The sequence below is a fragment of the Camelina sativa genome, chromosome 6 (genome assembly GCF_030686135.1).
Source record: "Camelina sativa cultivar CO46 ecotype springtype chromosome 6, ASM3068613v1".
NCBI classification, from domain to species: domain Eukaryota; kingdom Viridiplantae; phylum Streptophyta; class Magnoliopsida; order Brassicales; family Brassicaceae; genus Camelina; species Camelina sativa.
In genome coordinates, this window is record NC_141885.1 from 21,570,970 (window position 1) to 21,592,050 (window position 21,081).

Below are 21,081 nucleotides of genomic sequence, written 5' to 3' on the forward strand. Positions count from 1 at the left end.
TCAAAAACATAATAAAACTTGTATATATTATCGTTTATCGACTAAACGGAGATTGTTAACGGAAACTTAACGGCGTGCAATGACCAAGTCAACAAAACTTTACTATTTTATCGAAAAGTCAAACAAAATTTTGGGATTAAAACGACACGATGTTGACCACAAGCAGAAACAAAAAATGACCAAGTCAACAAACTTTACTATTTTTTTTTAGGATTTGGTTGTTTTCACTTTCAAGACACGATGTTGAAATGGTATGGAAAAGTACGCGATGAAACCAAGGAAAAAAAAATGAAAGAAGTTGAGGAGAGGTTAACAGTGGTTTGCTCTTCTCTTTGAATAGTCTGATTTGGTAGAATAGTGGTTCGTGATGGTTTCCCTGATCTGTTTATCTTGTGCCAACTTTTTCAGAGTATAAAAGACTACCACAAAATTCTAAATCATGGTATTGGAAAAGAATTCCGCAAAGCACAAAAAGCAGAAAGAAGGGCGACTAACGATGATGATAGAGCAAAAACAACAGGTTTAATTGAACAACTAGATAACAAGTAACAACCCGCACATAGTGCGGATAAATCAATTCAAATAAATTTATTATTTGGGATTTGATATTTATTTGTGTAAAATAAAAGAATTTTGTTTTATTTAAATTTACGTTTATTTTATATAAAAATATGTTTCACCCGTAAAATATTTGAAAGTAAATAATAATTTTAACGTGCTGAAAAAATTTGTATGAAATTTATTTTAATAAAACATGAATACTAATTAATTATTTTAAAAGAATTTTTTTTTTTTTAAAGAAGTGTAATATAGTTTCAAATTAAATGACTACAAATAGTTTCATTTATTTAATGAATTTTTATTTAAGTCTGTAATGACATAGATATAATTAGGATTAATTAATAGGGGTACTGGGCAATTTTTTTTTTTTTTTTTTTTGAATGAAAGACCAATTAATGCTCCCAGTGTTCTCCATCTTTTTTTCTTCTGCAAGAAAGAAAGCTAACAGATTGACCACAAGCAGAAGTCAAGATTCAAAACATTAGCTGAATCACTCATCCGTTTTATAGGTTTCAGAACCGATGTAACATGGTGAAACTAAGACGAATCATTCATATAACGGATACACGAGAATCAGATGCAAACTTGAACACGAACGAATCAAACTTCACTCTGGAGATTAAGCCAGACACGTTCTTGTTTGGCAACGCGGACAACTTAAACTCTGGATGATGCTTGCCACTACTACTACTAGCCTTTATTTATTTATTTGAACAGTTCTTTTATTCATCACTTAATCTTCTTTAGTTCTGCAACAAGAACAGTTCTGCAAAGTAAGATTCCGACTTAACCGGATGCTCTCCTCTGCGTCAAGAGGGAAACTCATACGGATACCGAAGCTCTCTCCGCAATGGTCATCTGCCAACATCACGTGCAAATATCTGAGTGAGGGGACTGATTCGACGAAGCCGTTTTGGATAAGTAATGTGCTGAGTAGTGGTGTCTTGGATCATCTTCATCTTGATATTAATGCTAAAGGTATACATACAAGTGTTTAAGCAAATGGAACCTTTCCTGGAGAAATTCCCATGTCTTAAGCTGCTCAAAGTCTCTGCTTGCTTGGGAAAAAGATGAAAAAGCAAGGCTGCAACTTGCCACGGATCTGCTAATGCTTCCCAGAGCTCACAAGCTCCAGGTAGAGTTCTTTTCCTGATAAACTAACTAATGCATCAAGTGGAAATTTTTGTCCCTCTCTTGTTGCTTAAGTTTGTTCAAACCTGAAAATCTGTTTAAGCACACTCTGTGTCTACATTTTACTGTCATCATCAGGCTTGTTTCTATTTGCGTTTTCAACATTAATTTGCATTGTTGTGTTTTTTTCTTTCTTGATGTCTTAACTGATCTTCAATCGAATTTCTATGCATAAAATTGAGATCATTAAGCATATATAACCGATTATGGTTGATGACATAGCATCATTATATGTTCATTGACAAAAGGAAATATCACTACAAATTCCCATAGAAGCAATCAGAACATTTTGAATCACTAACAGTGGCATATGGATTAAAAAAAAAAAAAAATCAAAAATGCTAATTAGGCTTATGACTTCAAAGGTGAGTGAACTGGGAGAGATCAAAATAGTATCCTCCTCATGCGTGTGAGAGCCTCTAAAGATGGTGAATGATTCGTGTCATCGTCAATAAGCTGCCGAAACAGATGAAGGTCAAGATCCAACTCCTGGAAACCGGTCTGCCACCTCGGCTCATATCTGTTATCGAAGTGTCATCCGCTACTCGACCATTGTTCTCTCCTCCCTTACTGCACACCATCATCATGAGAGTATTGTTGAGTTACATAACAATACAGAACAAAATGAGATCAGTTATAGAGAGATGTGAATCATCAGTGACCAAAGGCAACACAGAGACATCATCCATTTCATTTATTTTAAACAATCTAAGAACCAAATACAATTCAAATCACCAAATTGCTCAAGATAGTTTGAAATTGATTACCTCGAAGGGTATTTGCAAGTTCCCTGACCTGAAAACACACACACACACACAAATGTATCAAATCTGAATCTAAAACTCGAATTTCAAAAACGAGAGATCATCATTATATAACCCTGATTCCACACTTTGACACTAAAAATATATTAGAAGAAAGGCTTTTAAACTTACTGGGATTGACTGAAGTAAGAGCAGCGTTATTGTTGAAATTGCAAGCCTCATCAGCCTCACCGTTCTTCAGATAGTAATTATTGAAAACGAACGACGCCATTTTCTGAACATCCGTCGGGTCGTTACAAGGTCCACCTTGCTGAATCGGACCACAATCGGCACCGCCTTGACCACAAGCCCACTCAATCGCAGTCTGTAGCGAAGAATCTTCCGCGTTGTTCTTCGCTACGCACCATAACTCCACTTGCAACACTTGACCTCCGATCTGCGCAGTCGCAACCACCATTAACATCGCCGCCGTCGCAGCGACCAGAGAGAGACGAGAGAGAGTCATAACGAGTATCGCGAAGAAGGTTTTGTGGGTTTTTTTTCTTTTTTTTTTTTTTCCGTAACCGCTGATTTAGAAAGTTACCGTTAAAGGTATCGGAGAAGATGGAAGAGAGAGAGAGATCTAACAGTGTGAGTGACGAATACGAAGAGTCAACGAGACAATTATTGTGTTTTTTTTTTCGTCAAAGATTCGAGTTTTTTTTTGGATTTAAGCGTTTAGTTGGGTTGGGCCTCTCATTCGGCCCATTGAAAAGGAGGTAAGTGAGACATTAATATTAGCGAATGTAAATTAAGTGCTCGGATTGGTGACGTGTCTTTTTGTGATTGGTTGATTGAGTTGAGAAAGTTTTTTTTTTATTTTTCTTTTTCTTAATGTCATCGTCGCGACCGTGTAATTGACTGACTCGAGTTTAAGCATTTCCGAGGAAAGAATCAGCTCTTCTCTATGGCTTCTTCTCCGTCAGATCCAGATGCTCTTTCTGGGAACCCTAGTTTAATCGAGAAACCGAGTTTAGTAGTAGGAGAGCAAGGAAGTGTTTCGTTGGATAATGCGAGTCCCGTCGCCGACAAAGCCCTAAATCTAGATTCAACACAGGACGAAGAAACGCAGAAGAGTTTGCAGGATCCGGAGGAGTCTGAAGCCAGGGATCAGCAATTAGAAGCGTCGATTGAGGAAAGCAGGAACGAAGAAGACGATATGGACGCGCCGCTAACCGTTAGCTCTTCTAATAACCGCCGCGGAGGTGGGCCGCCGAAGCGGAAGAAAGTGAATCAGAAGAAACGAAAACAGCAGGAGAGAGCGAGGGATAAGTTTGAGGTACTTTTGAAAACTTTGAAGCCGATTGCTTTCGTGCCATGTAAAACCCTAGATTTTGCTCGGCACGAGAAGCTATTGAAGTTGTTAGGTCTGTGGGATTTTGTGCATTTGGAGTTTGATCAAAACATCCGTCAAGATCTAGTGGCGAACCTTGTCGCGTATTATAACTCAGAGGGTAGATGCAGCTATGTGAACGGGCTAAGGATTAATGTCAGCCGTGCTGATTTGGCTCGTGCCTTGAAATTGCCTAAGAAGAAAGAGCTTGATATCACGGAGGAGGAGAGACAACTTCTTGAAAGCGATGAGTCAGTAAGGTTTATTGATGAGCTTCTTTCAACTTGGGTTCTACTGCAAAGAGATGATATGTGGATTATGCCTGTAGAGGTAGTTGACTGGGCTAGGGATATAAAGCAAAAGCATTTGGAAAAGTTAGATTGGCCTAAATTGCTCTGGTTAATGGTCGAGAAAGAACTGAAAGCTGAGCCTCTGCTCGGCGATTGTTTTTTTGCTTCTCATCTCCAGCTGTTGATCAAAACACAGAAAGAAGATTTACTAAGGGAAACATCTAAGCTGGATGAGGATGATGACGATGATGATGATGTAAAGGAGGTTGATTTTTTGGTGAAATCGCCGAAAGAAGATTGTTTGGAGGTTAAGGAGGAACATGTTGGTGCTGCAGGATCAGGAAGGGATGATGGTGCCACCGACTCAAAAGAAGACAAGTATGTGGACGAACATATGATCAAATTGAATCTTGGGCAAGATACTGTGTCAGAAATGGTGTCTGAGGAGGAGAGAGGTCCTGTTGAAGGACAGCCTATGGATGTTGAGGAGAATAAGAAAGAAGTGGATCAAAGGTGGGCATGGAATGAAGACACTCATGCTGGTTCTCATTTCCTTCGCCGTTGCAATCTTAGTAGTGCTAGGGAGGAAGACGAAGAGGATCATATGGAAGGATCCATGGAAATGGGTGAAGATGAACCAATTGAAGATGTTGGCGAAGAGGAAGCTGAGGAAGATAAAGAAAAGCATGATGGGGGTTTTCCTTTTTTTCCAAATGGTGTTTCCCTTCATGGAGTTGGCCAAGATAACCTCATGTTGGGAGATGCATCTCCATTAGGTTATAACTCCGGGTTACAAATTCATGGCAATTCGATTGGTGGTGATTTCCTTGGTTCTAGGGTTGACATGCATATGGCTATGGGTTCAGGTAGTTCTTCTCTGTTTGGGAATGGCAATAACAGGAGGGAGGTTGAACACGAGAACGATATTACTTATCACTCTCATAACCCCGGCAATAAGAGGTTGAGGACCGAAGAACCCTCTTGGGATGATAAACCACCCTCAGGTGAGGTGATGTTTGATCAGATTGCATATTGGAATGAAAAAGCTAGGTTGTCATTTGCTGAAAAAGAGAGAGAGCGTGAACAATCTGTTATGCACCACCAGTATCTGATGAATGAACTCCAAAGCAAGGCAGCTATGATTCAGGAATTGGAAAGAACCAAGTTTGAGGAGCAACAGAGGAAAGATATGATGATCTACAAGCTTGAGAGTGAGCTTCGTATGATGACAAGTGTAGTAGAGGGTTATCGAAAGGCTTTGAAAGTAACAAAAAAGGCATCAAGAGAGCACAGAAAACATTGCCCTTTGCGCGATGATAAACCGGTCTACAAGGATTTTAAAGGTTCGGGAGGTTTGGTGTTGAGCACTACTGAAATTGAAAAGCTGAGATTGAAGCAAGAAGAGGAAGACAGGATAACACGAGCTCTAGCAAAGAGACAGATTGAGGAGTTTGAAAGTCGCTGGCTTAAAAAATTTGAAGAACTCAGGGAAACAGTAGAATCGCAAAACGAGAAACTCATCGAGATTGAAAATGAAGCGAAGATTTTGAGAGAAACAGTTTCGGAAAGCAAGAAGAATGAGACATCTGAAGTGGGTGCTGTTACAGAAGAAACAGTTTCGGATTGCAAGAATCATGAGACAGCTGAAGTGTCTGCTGCTACAGAAGAAACTTAAGATGCTCTCAAGGTACGTAATACGTTACTCCTTTACCAAAACTTCCAGCATATCTTTGCCCTTTTTTGTTGAATTGGTTATCAGAACGATGTATCCTCTCCCTATAGTCATTATAGAGGAATCTTGAATTTGCTCGTGAAGTCTTGAGTATATTAGATGAGCAGTAAGACACACAATAAAGTAAAACGGATTTAGTAGATGAGCATATATGCTTAAGATTCTAAATATCTCAAAACGTTCTCTCATTGTTTAACTCCAGAGTCATCCCTGATTAATATCCACCTACTTGATTATCTTCTTCTTTCTCCAGTATGGCTTATTGAATTATATACAACTTTTTAGTTACTATATAGCTGATTTGTTGTCTCAATATTGTAGGTTTATGCAAATCGGTGAAGCTTTTGAAGAAGCTCTTTTGAACAAACATCAATTTAGCATCCTCATATTGTATGATAGACAATGATGATCGAATCTAATCTCTTCTTTTATCTTCTCTTAGGAAATGTAAACCAACGGTTGTGATCAATGCCAAGTCTTAATTAGCAGTAAACATTCAATCATCTTTGAGTTTTGGTTAACATACTGTGATGAACAACTTGGAGACTCCCCAGTGTTTCGGTGTGCGTGTCCAGTTCGTAGTATACATAATCGAGGTCAAACTGATTTAGTGTAGACTTTTGGGCGAATGGTCTGGTTTGGTCTGATATACTGTAGTTTGGTATTGGTTCTGTACATATCGAGCTCTAATTGTTGTGTTGTAGTTTGTTCTCCCACAAGAAAAAAATATTTATCTATATAGACTAGTAGAAAGGTCTATGTAAGGCTCAATGAGAGGATCGAATAGGTATTGGCACTGACATAAGTTAAAAACACTGAAACTGACAATATCTCGCTTTCATACATTTCCCAATAGGGCCAACACAAGACCACTAACCTATTGTCTCTTTTTTTTTTTTTTTCCTCTCTTAAGCTTATCCTCAAAAAATTATTCTTTTAAATTAACCTTGCTAGTGCTACTTTGTAGCTTTCGTCTGTAACTTTTATTCGTTTCCCCATTTTTTTACTTTGACCGTCTCGTTCAACTTTCAAAACAAACTAAAAAATATAAATTGTTTTGATAAACATTATTAGAAAAAAAAAGAAAAAAAAATGTAAAGTGGAGGAAACAAAGCCAATCATGTAGCAAGACCGTAGTGGTCCAGCCAAAGGAACATAGCACGTGAACTTACAGCTTAGCTTTCAGATGTCTCCACGTTCTCCCTTTTTACCCTTTTTCACCCCACATTTTCAGATTTTGACCCACTTTGACCCTAATTTCTCGTAAAGGGTTTTTGATTCATAAAAAAAAAACATAAACTCATTAATCCTTTTTTGTTTATGGTCTGTAATTCAGCAACTTATAATAATATTTGTGACGTGTTTCTGTTAACTGTATATAGTAGATACCATCTAGATTCTATATGACATCATCTACATGTCCGGTCCCTACGTAAGGAAATGGCTACATTGGCTAGTAAACATCTTACATTTTCACTTTTGTTTTTGAAAAGAAAATAAAAAGACTGATTATTTAAATCATCATAATTAATTGATATTTCCGAACAACGAAATATAATTTCGTTGGAGTTTTTAAGGAAAGAGAAATCGCTTTCAGTCACTTCAAATATAAATCTTGAAACTATGTGTGTAAACATTTCATGGTTCCAAAACATTGTTCTTTTTGTCAATCTAATCGAAGCATTCATTGTTATATATATTTTTTTCTATGGATCATGGATGGATGGTACACATTAAAAATTTGAACCATGTAAAAGTGGGACTATTCAATATCTCTAAATTTGACAATAAAATGATGGAAAAACAAATATTTGGGGAAAATACCAATTAGTACACAATGCTTAGACACTCCAACAAAAAAATTGAATAAACAACAAATCAGCTAAATTCTTTTTACATATCATTCCCACTTTCCCCCCTCCCACTCCATAAGAAAAAAAATAATCAGATACACCAAAAGCAAATTCATCACAACTTAAAAAAATGTGATTAGATCAAAATAAAAATAAAAAGTCTTCTTCTTTGATAAATTAATTTCTTGACACAAAGAGGTTTTATAGTCAAGAATCTTTTCGCCATGAAGAGATAAAGATCTTAAATGATAGAACAGCTTTAGACATTGAGGAGCTGCTCTTTCTCAACGGACGGTTTGATATCGGCCGGAGATTGATCGGAAACATTATTCTCCATCTTCTTGATGCTTTGTTGATGATATACTTGTCGAAGTCTCTCTATTTCTCTCTTCAAAGCTTCTTGATGAGCTGTAAAATATTAAAATTCACAACTACTACTGTCAATATAGGCCTAATTAACATGCAATGAGTAGTCACAGTGTCACATGTTTCATTTTAATATACATACTTATGTCGTCATATGAGCACACATGGACAGTTGTTCTAGCTTAGTAATCAGACTATTCTACTGATCATTTGATTGATGATCACAAGCTAGACCCAAATTATGAAAATAATTACCTTTTAAAAATATTAGAATACCTACCAAAACTATATATAATTCATGAATTTTTTGTAAGTATATGAATCATGAAAGCATGCATTGCAAGTACTTCCTTGTATAGTTATATATTCCTAAAGAATAATTATTGGTCGAGCCTATATATATTGTCAGTGAGTATTAAATACATGGAGTGAAAATGATAACAGTAATAGTAAAATGAAAATGATTCTAAAATTTGATATGGCAAATATATTCAGAAGAATTAGAAGTAAAAGAAATAGGAAATTACCGTCTTTGAAAATCTTATCCTGGGCTAAAGCTGCAATTCGTTGTTTGATAGCGCTATTGTCGACGTTGAGAAGCAATCGCTGGTGATCCAAAAACGCAACTCTTGGCGATAACACTGACACTTCAGTCTTTAATTTTTCACAATTTAAATGATTTGTTAATCAGTATTTTAATTTTAATTTTGATTACTAGAAATCATATATATCCAATTGTGTGTAAAAACTTTACCTGCAATGAAGTAACGCTTCGTTCCAGCTCTGATATGTATTGCAGTTTCCTCACCCTTGACCTCTGTGCTGATTGCCTATTTGCTAAAATTCTGTAGAAAAATTCAGCGAAAAAAACACAAAATTTAGATTTTATCGATGTGACACTTTTTTTGATAACTATTTTTATAAAAAACGGTATATCGAATTTTATCAGATTATTAGTTATAACTGTACGTGCATGCATGACCTTCCTTGGGGGGTTAATGGAAATAGTAAATAAGAATATTAAATTACCTTTTTACCCTTTTAGGATCGTGAATCCGGTTACCGGAGCTTCCACCGGAGTTTTGATTCGCCGACGGACCATCCTGTGGCTCCGTCTTGCACTGGCTTTGGACCTCGTCTGATTCGTTGTAATTGTTTCCGGCGGTGTTGTTTTGGTTGGTTATGTTATTGTCCATGTTATGATCATGATCGGACGGTGGTGCTTCTTTGTTGTCATCGTCGCTTAGGCTATTGTGGTCTGACGGCGTAGAGGTGTTGGAGGAGGAACGTGTAGCACCCACATTGCCGTTGAGGTTGTTGTTGTTGTGATGGTGATGATTGTGGTTGTTATGTGCGTCGTCGTTGAACATGGACATGAATTGCTCGTCGTCGAACCTGTCGAAGTGGTGGTTTCCGACGCCGGAGGAAGGTGGTTCGAGGAAAGCGATGGAGTCGCTGATTGAACGACGGTGTGTACCACGGCGAGTCGCTGAGAAGTCAAGAAACTCATCCATCCACGAAGGGTTTTGTTGCTGCGGTCCGGCCGTTGCTGCGGCTGCTGCGGTTGCGGCGATGGAAGGTAGTTTCTGGGAGGAGAAGTCAGGCCAATTTGGCGTCGTCATGGTTGGGATTTTTGGAGGGAGTTGTGCCATTAATGAGAGATTTAATGGCACACTTTTATAATCAAGAATTGAAGAAAAAAAAAAGAAACGAAAGGATCAAGAAGAGAATTTAGATCGTCAAAGTTTTAAAACACAGGAGGAAGAACCATTAGAGAGAGAGAGAGAGAGAGAGAGAGAAGGGATGAGAAACAAACCAGAGTAACTAAAATGGCTATGTATAACAAAGAGTAGTTATACAACAAAACAGAAGTAAGAGATATAGAGAGAGGGATGCATGAGATAAGATAAAATTTTATAATATAGGGAAAAAAAAGCTCAATAAATTATATAAATGGATTCGATCAGAGTGGGTCACATGGGGGTAGAGAGAGATCGGACAGCTATGAAACAGCTGTTTCGGAAGAAGAAAAAAAAAAAGAGAAGAGAAAAGCTTTAAGATGAGCAAAATGGAGAATCAGGCAGCACGTGCTCTTAGTGAACCCCTCCTCCCCTTGATTTGTTTTCGCTAAATTATTAGGTTTAGAGACTTTTCTTTTTCTCTATTAAAACAATGTATATACTGTATGTGCGATATTATTATATTAATCTTTTGGAAACATTCTTATGTTTCTCTCTTCCACATGCCCCCGCTCTTCTCTCCTCCTTTCTCCGCCGTTTGATCATTTCCTCCGCTTTGTTTTCTGGCCGTCCGACGAGCTGACACTTGGCCTAATGCTACTGGAAATATCATATGAATTTAATGTAAATACTATGTGTATACCACGAACCGGTTGAAGACTACACTTGTAAGTTTACTTTCTGACATTTTAAGATTGAACATATATATATATCATTAAAATGTTATCATTTGAGTCATTATATTATAAACACGTACAGCTTTCTATTATCACTTAGTTTAACTCACAATTACACCTAACTGCTTATAAGGTTATATAACACAGTGTGTATGGACATTAATGAGTTGAATGCATAAGAGTGGCCACTTTATCAAATGACAAAGAAGAATAGTCCAATACAATTAATACACTTCTCTTTCTGTCCTTCACATGTACAATTTAGTTTATATATAGAAGCTTGTGTATATATAAACAAACCCTATAAACAATCAAAGAATTAACTCCCTCTATACTATAATAAACAATCAAATAACAAGAAAACCAATCATCAGTTGTAAGTTGTAACATATATGTAGAAATTTGTGACAGTGCAATGCTAATTTTAAGGGGGAAAAGCATTATAAAATATAAGAGAGAAGAATGAATTTAGTGGGAGGCTGAGAGTAGTGGAAGAGTGGAGAGATAGAGAGAAATGAGCTGTTGAAAGAAAAGGAGAAGTGAAGAAGGAACCATGTTCATGTGTCAGAACATGTGCTTTGTTTTTATTTTGTATAATATTTTTGTGACTTGTGAGACCTCTCCCTCTCTATTTTTTGCTTTGTCCCCAAACCAAAGCCCCATGTAGGCCAATCCATTTGATTATTTGTTTATAAAACAGAAGATCATTTATTGGATCGAAATTTCGTATGAAAAAGGAAAATATAAAATATAAACTTTTATAATATAGATGCCTAATGAGAACGAAAAAAAAATGTAAATAAGAACTTGTTTAGGTTAAAATGAGATTGCTACAATAGTATGTATGTATTAAAATTAATATAAGTTGTTAAAACAAAATTGTATGCATCTAGCTAGAAGAAAAAATAAAGGTTATGAAATCATTTCCTAGTTCTAAGTTTTTCAATGGTTCGTTCAAACTGTCTATTGTTTCACTATTCATATGATACATACAATTCAATTTAAATGTTTTTAATACACTTTTTACTCCAAACAATCCAAACATCAATGGTGGTCCTCTAACATAGTACTCTAAGAATATTCTCTTTAATTTCTACATAAGACCAAACTACAAAATTTCTACAACAAGCCCGGCAAAAATAATTTTAAAAGCTATGGGAGAATGGAATTCGACGATAATTAGTAGAAATTCATAATAACAGTTTAACCAAAGTATTGGACGTAGAATGAGGGCTCCTATTGCTAACGAAAAAAAAACTTAAAAAAAAAACTCAATTAGTGGAAACTATAGCATATACGGCATTGGCGAATAGATCATATGATTTGTTTAAGGGATATAAATTAAGTGCATTATCAAATAAAATTTTAGTTAAAGAGGTAAAAATTAAAAACAAATATTAAAAGACAAGTGTGGCTAAACCATGTCGAAAATTGTTTTCTTTTTGAGTTTATACCCGAATTCAAGTTTCTCTTGAAGAGGAAAAACTTCGTATCAAAAGATAAATACCATGTTGGCCTGAAGTTACTATGTTTGGTCTGAAGTTACCATGTTGGTCAGAAGTTAAATTTTACAAATTAAAAAAAAAATAATAAACAAGAGAATTTTCCGGTATACAAAAAAATAAGAAGTAATGTAGGCGTAGTAATGTTTGATCCACCAAAAAAAAAAAAGTGGTAATAATGTTTGCAATTAGTCATTATATAAAAACTGAAAGTGGTTGCCTATGAATACAAACATGTTCATGCAAGTGTGCTTCCATGTGCTTCTCCTCACATTCTTAATCCACCCAATTCTGCCTCACATGTGCATATATATATATGCATACTGTGGTCCGCAAGGTTTTCTTATAATATTTTTTTTTTGTTTTTTTTTGAAAAAGATATACTAGTATTATTATTGTGAATCGTAAACAATATTACAAAATTTATAAGAAAATACATTACGTAAAATATGAGATAATTGAGAAAAATATAAGCTTAAAGAGATTAAAAGTGAGTTATATATCTTTACATTCAAGCAGACCGATCTAATCTAAATCCATTGAAAAACAAACAACAGCTCGAATGTATGGATAAAAAGATGGGTTTATTTCCAAGTATTATGGAGAAACGGAGAAATGAATTGCACAAATTTCAAAAATGCATTTTACTAGTAGTAGCTTAGTAATATCTTGATGACCAGCAAAATGATTGAGCATTGAGAATCGCAATATCTGACAAGACCAATCAAATGTGACAGATTATTCGATACACTAGTAATTAATGTACGCTTAAGGCTTCATGTCATGACACCAAATTGTTAAAAAATAGCTAGTAACTCGGGTTTTAGTTGAAGAGTAATTAAATTACAAAAATTAATTTCAGAATACTGTACATCTTGTTTTTAGATTTTCCGTATAAGCCAAAATACGTTCTGTGGAATCTTTCATCTAAAATAATACTAACAATGTACATATATATGATCAGAAGCAAACCAAAACAATAAAAATTGTAATAAATAAGAATGTGGAGATAGAAAGAACAAAAACATACGGAATCTTCCGTAACGATTCGTACATGTTTTTTCACTGTCATATAAGGTCACAAATCACAAGAGTACTGTATCTTTTTCCGATCCAATTCCTATTTAATTACAACCAAATCACAAAACTTTATAATATAGCTAGTAATTATATGCTTGACAAAAAAAAAAGATGGTAATTATATATTTACATGGATCACGCGTTTGTTTTCTGCGAATTATATACATCTGACATCAACAAAGATACATGGTAAAACTAATTAACATTTCATTTTTAATGATATTTACAAGTTTAGCAAAAGAAAAAAAAAACAAGTGTTATGGTTTGATCGTACCATTTGTTTTCGTGATATATTCAAAAATCGTAGGTATTTCTTAACTGATGGATGATTCACACGGAAGTTACGCGTTCACAGCCATATAAATATAATTATGATAATATACAATAGAAAAAGAGAAAAAAGTATCGAATTTTTAATAAAAGTTCAACTTGTGACTAATCATTATGCATGTTACTGTGTTTTTGTGAATTGGGGGAAAAAAAGCTTGATCTGAAAGAATAATAATCAAAAGGCAGTTTGTATATATGATAACAGTATATAACATAAGGTGGGAGCATAAGTAACGTGAAGGCAGTTTGATCTGTCGGGAAATTTCTTTTATACTTTATGCGGTCCTAATTGAAATTAGATAAGGTAAAGTATAGTTTTAGTTTAAACTCGTGAACTCATCATTTTCTTACAAGAATCCGGCTTCTACTTAATCACAAAACAGTTATATATTTTTGGTTGTTAAATTGTGATTTTATTTATTTTTGAGCTATTTCATTTTTTTTAAACGGTATACGACTTTTTTAGAGCCCTTATTAAACCTTTTATTTACAGTTTATTTTTTAAGTTTCTTATAAATTATAGTATTGTTAGAAGTATCTTAAATTAAAGGGGCAACTATTTTTTAAATTGTATAGTATGGGTTGTTGAAAGTATTTTTAAGAGTTTTTTTTTTTTTTTGTTTGTTTTGGTTATGTTTTAAGGGGTAAAGTCGTAAATACAATCATCTTTCTCCGGCGAAGATCCAACATATGACCCGACTCGGTAATCTGGGCTGTAGTTAGTTGGGCCCTTTTGAAAGTCCAAATAATTTATTTTGAAAGCCCAAATATTTTCGTGAGAAAAAGTCTCCGTCGTGTTACAACGATCAGCCTCCAACGCCGCCTCGTCGCCGTCATCAAGCTCTTACCTTCTCACCCCCAGCTCCGGTAGGTTCTCGTCTTTGGTTTCGTTGTTTCAGTCTCTGATCTCCCTTAGCTTGATCCTTGGGAATGAGGGAATGTTTCTGTTATGTTTATCTCCAATGTGGATTCATGAATCTGCAAATTTAGCCAAACAAGAGTTTATTCAACGGATTTATAATTCTCCAGTTCTTTATTCATATTTTGAGCTAGATTTGCTTACAAAGTTTGAAACTTTATGTTTACTTGTCTGTTCTGTTCATTCTTTAAATTGAACAAGCCTCTGAGCTCCTCACCTTAAACGAGTTAAGTTCGACTTACTTGTATGAATTAGATCCATCATGAAACAATTAAGACTTATTATTTGTTAGACTTGATCAGTCTTGTTTTTATTACTTTCTTCTTGGGGCTTCTTCATTAATATGCTGAAAACTTTGTATTGATTCAAATTATCATCTATGGTGTCAGATGGCATGGCTTGTGGTTTCTGTTTCTCTGGTTGTTATCTGGGTGGCTTCTTTATGCAAAGTTTTCTTCGGAGCAACATCTAGCTCCCGTGCTACTATTCTTGATGATGGCAAGTAGCCAGAAACCGTTTTTTTTTTCACTATTTGATCACTCATTTACGTTAACTTTTGATGCAGAATTTGATATCTCATTGTCTTTGGATTTCAGGTAAAACCCCTCAAAAGAAAAATGTGATGTTCATTATCGCACATCCTGATGATGAGTCAATGTAAGTTTTTTAGCTTGCATCTCTTTGGATGTTAATTGATCGAAATGTCGAGATTAGTAACTTCTGTTTTGCTGAGAGATTTCGTCTTTGACATTTCTTGACAGGTTCTTTTCTCCAACGATAAACTACTTAACTTCCAATGTAGACAATCTTCACATATTATGCTTGTCTACAGGTAATATGCCTTATCATACTTTTTAGGTGGCTGTATTACTTTCCTTTTCAAAGTTGTGGAATTGGTTAATAAAAGGATGCTACTGAATCTATATGTTTCAGGTAACGCTGATGGTATGGGAAACACTAGGAAAGATGAGCTGCATCAGGCGTGTGCAGTGCTCAAGGTAATCCAAATTTGACAAAGAAAGGATATGTGACATGTTTCTTGTCTTTGCAGTAAAAACGTGTTTGCTAATGTATATATCAAACGTGATGCAGGTTCCGCTTCAACAGTTAAAAGTTCTGGACCATCCAAATTTACAGGTCAGTGCAAATATATCTCCCCAGCACATGTTTATCACTCCATATCATTTGAGGGCACAAGTATATAATATTCTCTCGCTCAGGATGGCTTTGGGCAAGTATGGAACCATGATTTGCTAACAGAAATTATCGAAGAAGAAGTCACTAAACACGATATTCACACGGTATGACTTGGCTCTTAAAACCTAGTTAAAGGCACTCATCACGGTATACCTGGAAATATTTCCACATCTGATTCTCTGTGAGCTGCTTTCAGATCATAACATTCGATAACTATGGTGTTTCTGGTCATTGCAATCACCGAGATGTGCATCGTGGAGTATTGTACGTTAAGATTTCTTTCAATCCCTGAGTCATGAAATCGCAGAATCTTTCCTAATCACTGTGTTGTACGTGCAGAACGTTCTTGCAGACTAATTCAGGAAGACATATCAAAGCTTGGGAACTCGTAAGTCGTTATTTTATTTTCTTGGAACTGAAAGGTATCTGCAGCTCTCTTACTCGATTCAGCTAAAAGATTACATGCTTTGTACACCAGGTAAGCCTAAATATCTTTCGCAAGTACTGTGGACCTGTCGACATTTGGCTGTCAATTTTATCCGCCAGAAAACATCCAAGTAATGTAATCATCATAAACGAGCAGCCTTGGAAAAGCTTCAAAGCAATGGCACAACATTTAAGCCAGTGGGTTTGGTATGTCTCCACCAGATATGATATACTTACTTTTTTTTATCTCTGACCATGATGAATGTGAATCATGGTAACAACTGAAACATGAACCTCTGTGTTTTCTTTGTTTGTGATTGTGCAGGTTTCGGAAGCTTTTTGTTTCGTTTTCAAGCTACACATACACGAATACACTTAATAGAATCATTCCTTGAGTCAGATTTTGAGGCTACTCAGCTAACGAGCTCTTGTCTGAGGCAATGGTTAAACAATTTTGAACAAATACGGTAGCTTGTAATGTTGGATCATTGACGATTTATTAATTTGGCATTCTGTATAATTATTTTGTGTAAAAACACTTTGACTAATTCAGATGTAAACAGTCACAAAAGCTTGCCAAGTTAATCATAAGACATAGAGTCATAGAGCCACCTTATTTTTATTTCCTTTAATAACAAAAACCAATGTACATATATTTTTATTTGCAAGTAATGCAATTCAGCCAGAAGTAAGCAAATTTTATGTAGGAATATCAATGTCAAACCTAAAATGCTCATCATCTGTCTGCAATACAACAACCCTTGTCAAAATTCTCACCTTAATTCAACATTTAGCTTCTTCTCCACCTCAACACGCACTTTGCTCTGCATTTCGATAAATCACCATTTCAAAACCCGTTTAACACTTAACAACATATAACAACACAAATGCTACCTTCCTATTACGACTTTTCTTATGGTTGGTTATTTGAAATAGTGTCATTTCAGCTAAAAAAGGTTTTGTCATCCTTACTCGTTAATAAGTGCCCTTTTCTCAATGTTATATCCCGGATTAATGTAGAAAGGAGACACAAATATGATTACCTGCAAATCATTGACCTCCTCGTCCGTAAGAGAGCGCTCCATTGAACGGAACACGATTCTGTAACAATGACTCGTCATCCCTTTCTTATTGGTGAATTGGTCAATTAACTTCACCTGTACATCGATGATAAAGGCTATAAACAATCACTCTGGAGAACGTGATGATACAAGTAAAGCTGAAAATTAGCTTGATTCTTGGTATTTTCTCTACCAATAAAAAGATAAGGTATTTTCTCTACCAATAAAAAGATAAGGTATGTACCTCTTCAACAAGATCCCCAGCAATTCCTCTGACAACTTCACAAAAGTTATTCTCTGTGAATGCATCACTAATCCAGAAACTGATGTCCTTGTAACAAGGAGGATACTGCAGAACAAGATTTCATTTGCCATCGTTAAAACTTGGAAGACAAATTGGTCTTGAACTAAACTTCATTTGTCTACAAGACATGGACACGAAGATGGAAAGAAATGTTTAACCTTTGAATATGGTTTGAATTTGACTCCAAGTTCTCCTTTTCCAAACTGCATGTACCATCAAATACATTGATGTGAGAAAAGAAGTTACATTTTAGATGATTAATCTCCTTTTTTTAAGTTGTCACCAAAGTAATCACCTGGGACGTGAATCGTTCATCGGATGACCAGAAAAGTCTTATATCAGGGATGTCAAACAAAACCATAGCAAGTCTCTCAAGTCCAAGTCCGAAGGCCCAAGCAACCTTATTTTCTAATCCACTTTGTTTCAAAATTACTTGCTCGGTCACCCCACAGCCCAAAACCTCCAACCAGTCTTCCTGAAACGATAACCAGTTAAAGCTTACGTTAGTTGAGTAACTGACGTTTGTGTTAAATGCTATAATTTCCAGCCAATAACATCTATATGTTTTTGGGATAAGAAGACCACACAAAAATAGAAGTATGTCTCTTTAAAGCATGGTTATGCAGTATATCAGATAGGAAACGAAAGATTACCTTAAAATAAATCTCAAGCTCAAAAGATGGATTGGTAAATGGGAAGTATGTATCAACCCATCTCATCTCCACAGAACCTGGCAGCCAAAGAATGAAGTTCATATTAAACCGTTTCATATACATTTCCCCACTTTCTTTTGAGGTTAATGAGATCATCATTCTACACTACTATAATAAACCATCTTCCATGTAATTTAGATTGAATAATGGATTTTAACGTACCAAATAAGTGGCGTGCCAATCCCTCGAGACATTTCTTTAAATCCTCAGCGGCATATAAAGTGGGGTCCATGCCAGAGTCGTTCCAGTCCTCAGGAGAGAAAACACAAAAACCTTCCATCTGTAATAGATAGCATAGACAACTAGTATAAGAAAGACATGAGGTCTAGCAAAACAGCCAAAGTAGAAAAACAGAGGGACCTCGAGAATAGAACACCTGATGGAAAACCGGATAATGAGTAGAATCAATAGAATCTCTACGGTAAACATCCCCAGTAACAAGGAAACGACTATGACCTTTCCTCAACAGCTCAGCTTGGTGAGCACTTGTATGGCATCTCAAAACAGTTTGGGGGTCTACATAGTACGTGTCATTAAGACTTCTGCTTACATGATCAGCAGGGACTAGCACATCATCAAAGTTCTGGTACCCAAAAAAAAAAAAAACTCTTACGAACTAAATTGAAAAGTAAGTGATATAACCACTCAAAAAATACAAACTTTGAGTATGGAGAACTTACTTGCTTAGTGGTAACAATTGGGGAAAGGTCTTCGAACTTCTCAAACTTCTTAGCGTAATTGGAATCAAAGTAGTTGTAGATAGCACTCTTTAAAATCCCAATCGGATGCTTATTTCTTCTGTGTAGCTGCATTCCCAGTTTAGAGAAAATCGAGTCTGGTACATTGTTTGTAGGATCATCATCTTTCACCACATCTGTGAAGTGTACATTGAACACATCATATAAAGAGTATTAAAAGATGTTAAATTTAACAATCCCAGAATAAGCTTTAGCTAAAATGAAACAACTTTAAATAAATCTTATAACGAACGAACCATTTCTAGCGATTGTGACGCCACCAATATCAACAGCAGAGACGATTGGATAACGCCGCTGCTTCTTCACTTTAGGGAGTCGTGGAGAATACACGGCGGTGGAGGAAAACGAAGAAGCGAATGAGAACCGTTTGAAGCCATTGCTGGAGAGAAGAACCACTGAAGCTCGACTGAAGATAGTGGAGTGAACTGAGAAAATAGTCATGGCGTCTCCAAATCCTGAGAGTTAAAACACCGTCGATGAAGAGAGGAGGAGACAAGTCTCCGATTTGAAGAAAATCGCGGCGGCGATTGGCGTCTGTGAAGAGTAAGAGGAGAAAAATCTCCGATGAGTGGGAGAGATGATGACGTGTCGAATTAGAAAGCAGTAGGGTTTTGGAAATTTTTTATGGATTGGATCGTGTGAGTTTACTATTTTACCCCTCCCCTTGAATTGTGGAAAATTGCGTATTGAGCCCTTTAAGTTTTTATAATTCAGGTATTGCACCTTGGTGTTTTTTTCAACACCTACGTGTATTTTATATACTTTTCCAATCTTGGTGTGTGTTTATTGAGAAAGATTGAGATAAATTTAATGACCAAGTAAAAATCAGGAACGACATTTTCAATGTAAGAAGAATTTTGGAATTACGGTTTATGAGATAATGGTCCAAGCCTAAACGAACACAGATCTCTTCTCTTATGCAGTTAACATATCTGGTTATATCTGGAAACTTATCTACAAGTAACAAGCTTTTCAAAGAAACCCATCTATGAGGTTTTTAGCTCTGCTACGGGTATCTTCTCAGTAGTACTCTGCCAACACATGTAGTTGAAGAGCCAAGCAAACCCTCTTGGCTTAGGAACCTCTTCATTAGGGGGCTTAGAAATCTGTTCATTAAGCGGCTTAGAAAGCTCTTCTTGAAGCAAGCTGCATCGTTGTTTCATCTCTTCAATTTCTTTCTCCATCTTCTCATGTTTTTGCCTGATTTCCTGGTAAACATAAGCACAGAGTTAACATGATATCCCAAAGAGATGCAAATAGAGACATCGTAGTTTAACATGTGGGGAATAGAAGAGCTCACAGCTAGTTCTTGTTGTCTCTTCTCTTCTTTTTTTGCTTCTCCTCTGGCATTTCTCTGCACCTCGTAAACAAGTGCCCCCCCTGCAACCTTTAGAAGAAAACAATCTATTTCAGAACCAATTGAATTGATGAAAACAAGTTCAATTAAGGCGAGGCAAATGATCTTTATTGTTGTAATAAATGACTTCAACTGCAGGGAATCTTGTAGATGCAGAACAACTTCATTTATACAATCAATAACTAAAGTCTCCTCCTTAAGCAATCAAAATCTCTTAAAAGACATGAGATTTGAAGTATAAGATACCGTGAAGGCAAAGAGTTCCCCAAGAAGATCAGCAGCGGCTTGAACAGCTCGCTCTTCGTTTAAAGGGCGAATAACAGCATCAGTCACACGACCAGAAGCACGTCTTTGTAACTTTGTTGTAAATCTATGATTCGCCTGTCACAATTTTTGAGCAACACACACAACAAAAAGTAAATCAATTTAGAAGCTTTTCAAAAACCCTATCTCCAGAGAGAAACTTTATGCAATCAGATCACAGGATACACACACCAAAGATCATAACCAAAAGATCGGAGCTTTTGGGGGTTTAAGTTTATACATACCTGTGCAATGTTGATGATGAATTGACGGAATCTGGGGTGAACACCAGCTTCTTTTTTAAGGCGATTAGCGATGGGTTTGCAGATAGTTCGAAGAGCTAGGGTTCCTAGCTTCAGAAGCGGCAGGACCATGGTCTGTTGCACCAGAGACTTCGGTTGGCTCATGTGAGAAGAAAGGTTTTAGCTTTGGGTATTTTTTTTTAGGCTTTTTCTTTAGTCTTTTAAGACCCAAAAATCAGACCTTGCCCGGCAAGGAAATTTGGCATTTTTTTAATTTATACAATTTCTGAAAAAGTTCAGATTCGAATCCTTGGATCGGGTCGGGTCAAATTCCGGGTCTTTGA

At 36.0% G+C, this 21,081-nt stretch overlaps 6 protein-coding genes across 6 annotated transcripts; 2 read left to right on the plus strand and 4 right to left on the minus strand.

Moving 5' to 3' along the window:
- Nucleotides 1-1,929: 1,929 nt before the first annotated feature.
- On the minus strand, nt 1,930-3,201 carry LOC104792105 (PLASMODESMATA CALLOSE-BINDING PROTEIN 5-like). The gene is made up of 3 exons (XM_010518155.3): nt 2,688-3,201; nt 2,520-2,547; nt 1,930-2,322 (listed from the first exon to the last, which is right to left on the minus strand). The coding sequence occupies exons 1-3, from the start codon at nt 3,019-3,021 to the stop codon at nt 2,172-2,174; spliced, it is 513 nt and encodes a 170-aa protein (XP_010516457.2). The 5' UTR covers nt 3,022-3,201; the 3' UTR covers nt 1,930-2,171.
- A 120-nt stretch (nt 3,202-3,321) lies between these two features.
- LOC104792107 (uncharacterized) lies at nt 3,322-6,403 on the plus strand. The gene is made up of 2 exons (XM_087454340.1): nt 3,322-5,865; nt 6,232-6,403. The coding sequence occupies exon 1, from the start codon at nt 3,463-3,465 to the stop codon at nt 5,851-5,853; it is 2,391 nt and encodes a 796-aa protein (XP_087310466.1). The 5' UTR covers nt 3,322-3,462; the 3' UTR covers nt 5,854-5,865; nt 6,232-6,403.
- Nucleotides 6,404-7,703: 1,300 nt separating this feature from the next.
- On the minus strand, nt 7,704-11,108 carry LOC104792108 (basic leucine zipper 61). The gene is made up of 4 exons (XM_010518157.3): nt 9,159-11,108; nt 8,884-8,974; nt 8,657-8,783; nt 7,704-8,171 (listed from the first exon to the last, which is right to left on the minus strand). The coding sequence occupies exons 1-4, from the start codon at nt 9,779-9,781 to the stop codon at nt 8,023-8,025; spliced, it is 990 nt and encodes a 329-aa protein (XP_010516459.1). The 5' UTR covers nt 9,782-11,108; the 3' UTR covers nt 7,704-8,022.
- A 2,575-nt stretch (nt 11,109-13,683) lies between these two features.
- Nucleotides 13,684-16,610, plus strand: LOC104792110 (putative N-acetylglucosaminyl-phosphatidylinositol de-N-acetylase). The gene is made up of 11 exons (XM_010518160.3): nt 13,684-14,324; nt 14,766-14,874; nt 14,973-15,033; nt 15,138-15,208; nt 15,310-15,374; nt 15,469-15,513; nt 15,597-15,677; nt 15,770-15,837; nt 15,913-15,961; nt 16,052-16,206; nt 16,325-16,610. Exons 2-11 carry the CDS (start codon nt 14,766-14,768, stop codon nt 16,392-16,394), a joined length of 774 nt encoding a protein of 257 aa, XP_010516462.1. The 5' UTR covers nt 13,684-14,324; the 3' UTR covers nt 16,395-16,610.
- LOC104792109 (phenylalanine--tRNA ligase, chloroplastic/mitochondrial) lies at nt 16,603-19,482 on the minus strand. Its single transcript, XM_010518158.3, has 10 exons — nt 19,072-19,482; nt 18,758-18,951; nt 18,454-18,660; nt 18,240-18,357; nt 18,018-18,094; nt 17,660-17,839; nt 17,523-17,567; nt 17,305-17,409; nt 17,043-17,156; nt 16,603-16,823 (listed from the first exon to the last, which is right to left on the minus strand). The coding sequence occupies exons 1-10, from the start codon at nt 19,274-19,276 to the stop codon at nt 16,773-16,775; spliced, it is 1,296 nt and encodes a 431-aa protein (XP_010516460.1). The 5' UTR covers nt 19,277-19,482; the 3' UTR covers nt 16,603-16,772.
- Nucleotides 19,483-19,660: 178 nt separating this feature from the next.
- Nucleotides 19,661-20,902, minus strand: LOC104792112 (uncharacterized). Its single transcript, XM_010518162.3, has 4 exons — nt 20,741-20,902; nt 20,439-20,573; nt 20,136-20,222; nt 19,661-20,043 (listed from the first exon to the last, which is right to left on the minus strand). Exons 1-4 carry the CDS (start codon nt 20,900-20,902, stop codon nt 19,822-19,824), a joined length of 606 nt encoding a protein of 201 aa, XP_010516464.1. The 3' UTR covers nt 19,661-19,821.
- Between the last annotated feature and the right edge of the window lie 179 nt (nt 20,903-21,081).

Excerpts from the sequence above, each read along its gene's own strand:
- LOC104792109 (XM_010518158.3), bottom strand. The coding sequence starts at position 19,276 with ATGACTATTTTCTCAGTTCACTCCACTATCTTCAGTCGAGCTTCAGTG. Across the intron at positions 18,661-18,757 it reads CAATTGTTACCACTAAGCAA|AACTTTGATGATGTGCTAGT; the intron begins GTAAGTTCTCCA and ends TTTGGGTACCAG. Across the intron at positions 17,410-17,522 it reads AATTCAAACCATATTCAAAG|TATCCTCCTTGTTACAAGGA; the intron begins GTTAAACATTTC and ends CTTGTTCTGCAG.
- LOC104792110 (XM_010518160.3), top strand. The coding sequence starts at position 14,766 with ATGGCATGGCTTGTGGTTTCTGTTTCTCTGGTTGTTATCTGGGTGGCT. Across the intron at positions 15,209-15,309 it reads CATATTATGCTTGTCTACAG|GTAACGCTGATGGTATGGGA; the intron begins GTAATATGCCTT and ends TATATGTTTCAG. Across the intron at positions 15,838-15,912 it reads GATGTGCATCGTGGAGTATT|AACGTTCTTGCAGACTAATT; the intron begins GTACGTTAAGAT and ends TTGTACGTGCAG.
- LOC104792105 (XM_010518155.3), bottom strand. The coding sequence starts at position 3,021 with ATGACTCTCTCTCGTCTCTCTCTGGTCGCTGCGACGGCGGCGATGTTA. Across the intron at positions 2,548-2,687 it reads TCTTACTTCAGTCAATCCCA|GTCAGGGAACTTGCAAATAC; the intron begins GTAAGTTTAAAA and ends GTGTGTTTTCAG. Across the intron at positions 2,323-2,519 it reads ACTTGCAAATACCCTTCGAG|TAAGGGAGGAGAGAACAATG; the intron begins GTAATCAATTTC and ends GATGGTGTGCAG.
- LOC104792107 (XM_087454340.1), top strand. The coding sequence starts at position 3,463 with ATGGCTTCTTCTCCGTCAGATCCAGATGCTCTTTCTGGGAACCCTAGT.
- LOC104792108 (XM_010518157.3), bottom strand. The coding sequence starts at position 9,781 with ATGGCACAACTCCCTCCAAAAATCCCAACCATGACGACGCCAAATTGG. Across the intron at positions 8,784-8,883 it reads GAAGCGTTACTTCATTGCAG|ACTGAAGTGTCAGTGTTATC; the intron begins GTAAAGTTTTTA and ends GAAAAATTAAAG. Across the intron at positions 8,172-8,656 it reads GGATAAGATTTTCAAAGACG|CTCATCAAGAAGCTTTGAAG; the intron begins GTAATTTCCTAT and ends AATATTTTACAG.
- LOC104792112 (XM_010518162.3), bottom strand. The coding sequence starts at position 20,902 with ATGAGCCAACCGAAGTCTCTGGTGCAACAGACCATGGTCCTGCCGCTT. Across the intron at positions 20,574-20,740 it reads TCATCATCAACATTGCACAG|GCGAATCATAGATTTACAAC; the intron begins GTATGTATAAAC and ends AAATTGTGACAG. Across the intron at positions 20,044-20,135 it reads AGAGACAACAAGAACTAGCT|GAAATCAGGCAAAAACATGA; the intron begins GTGAGCTCTTCT and ends TATGTTTACCAG.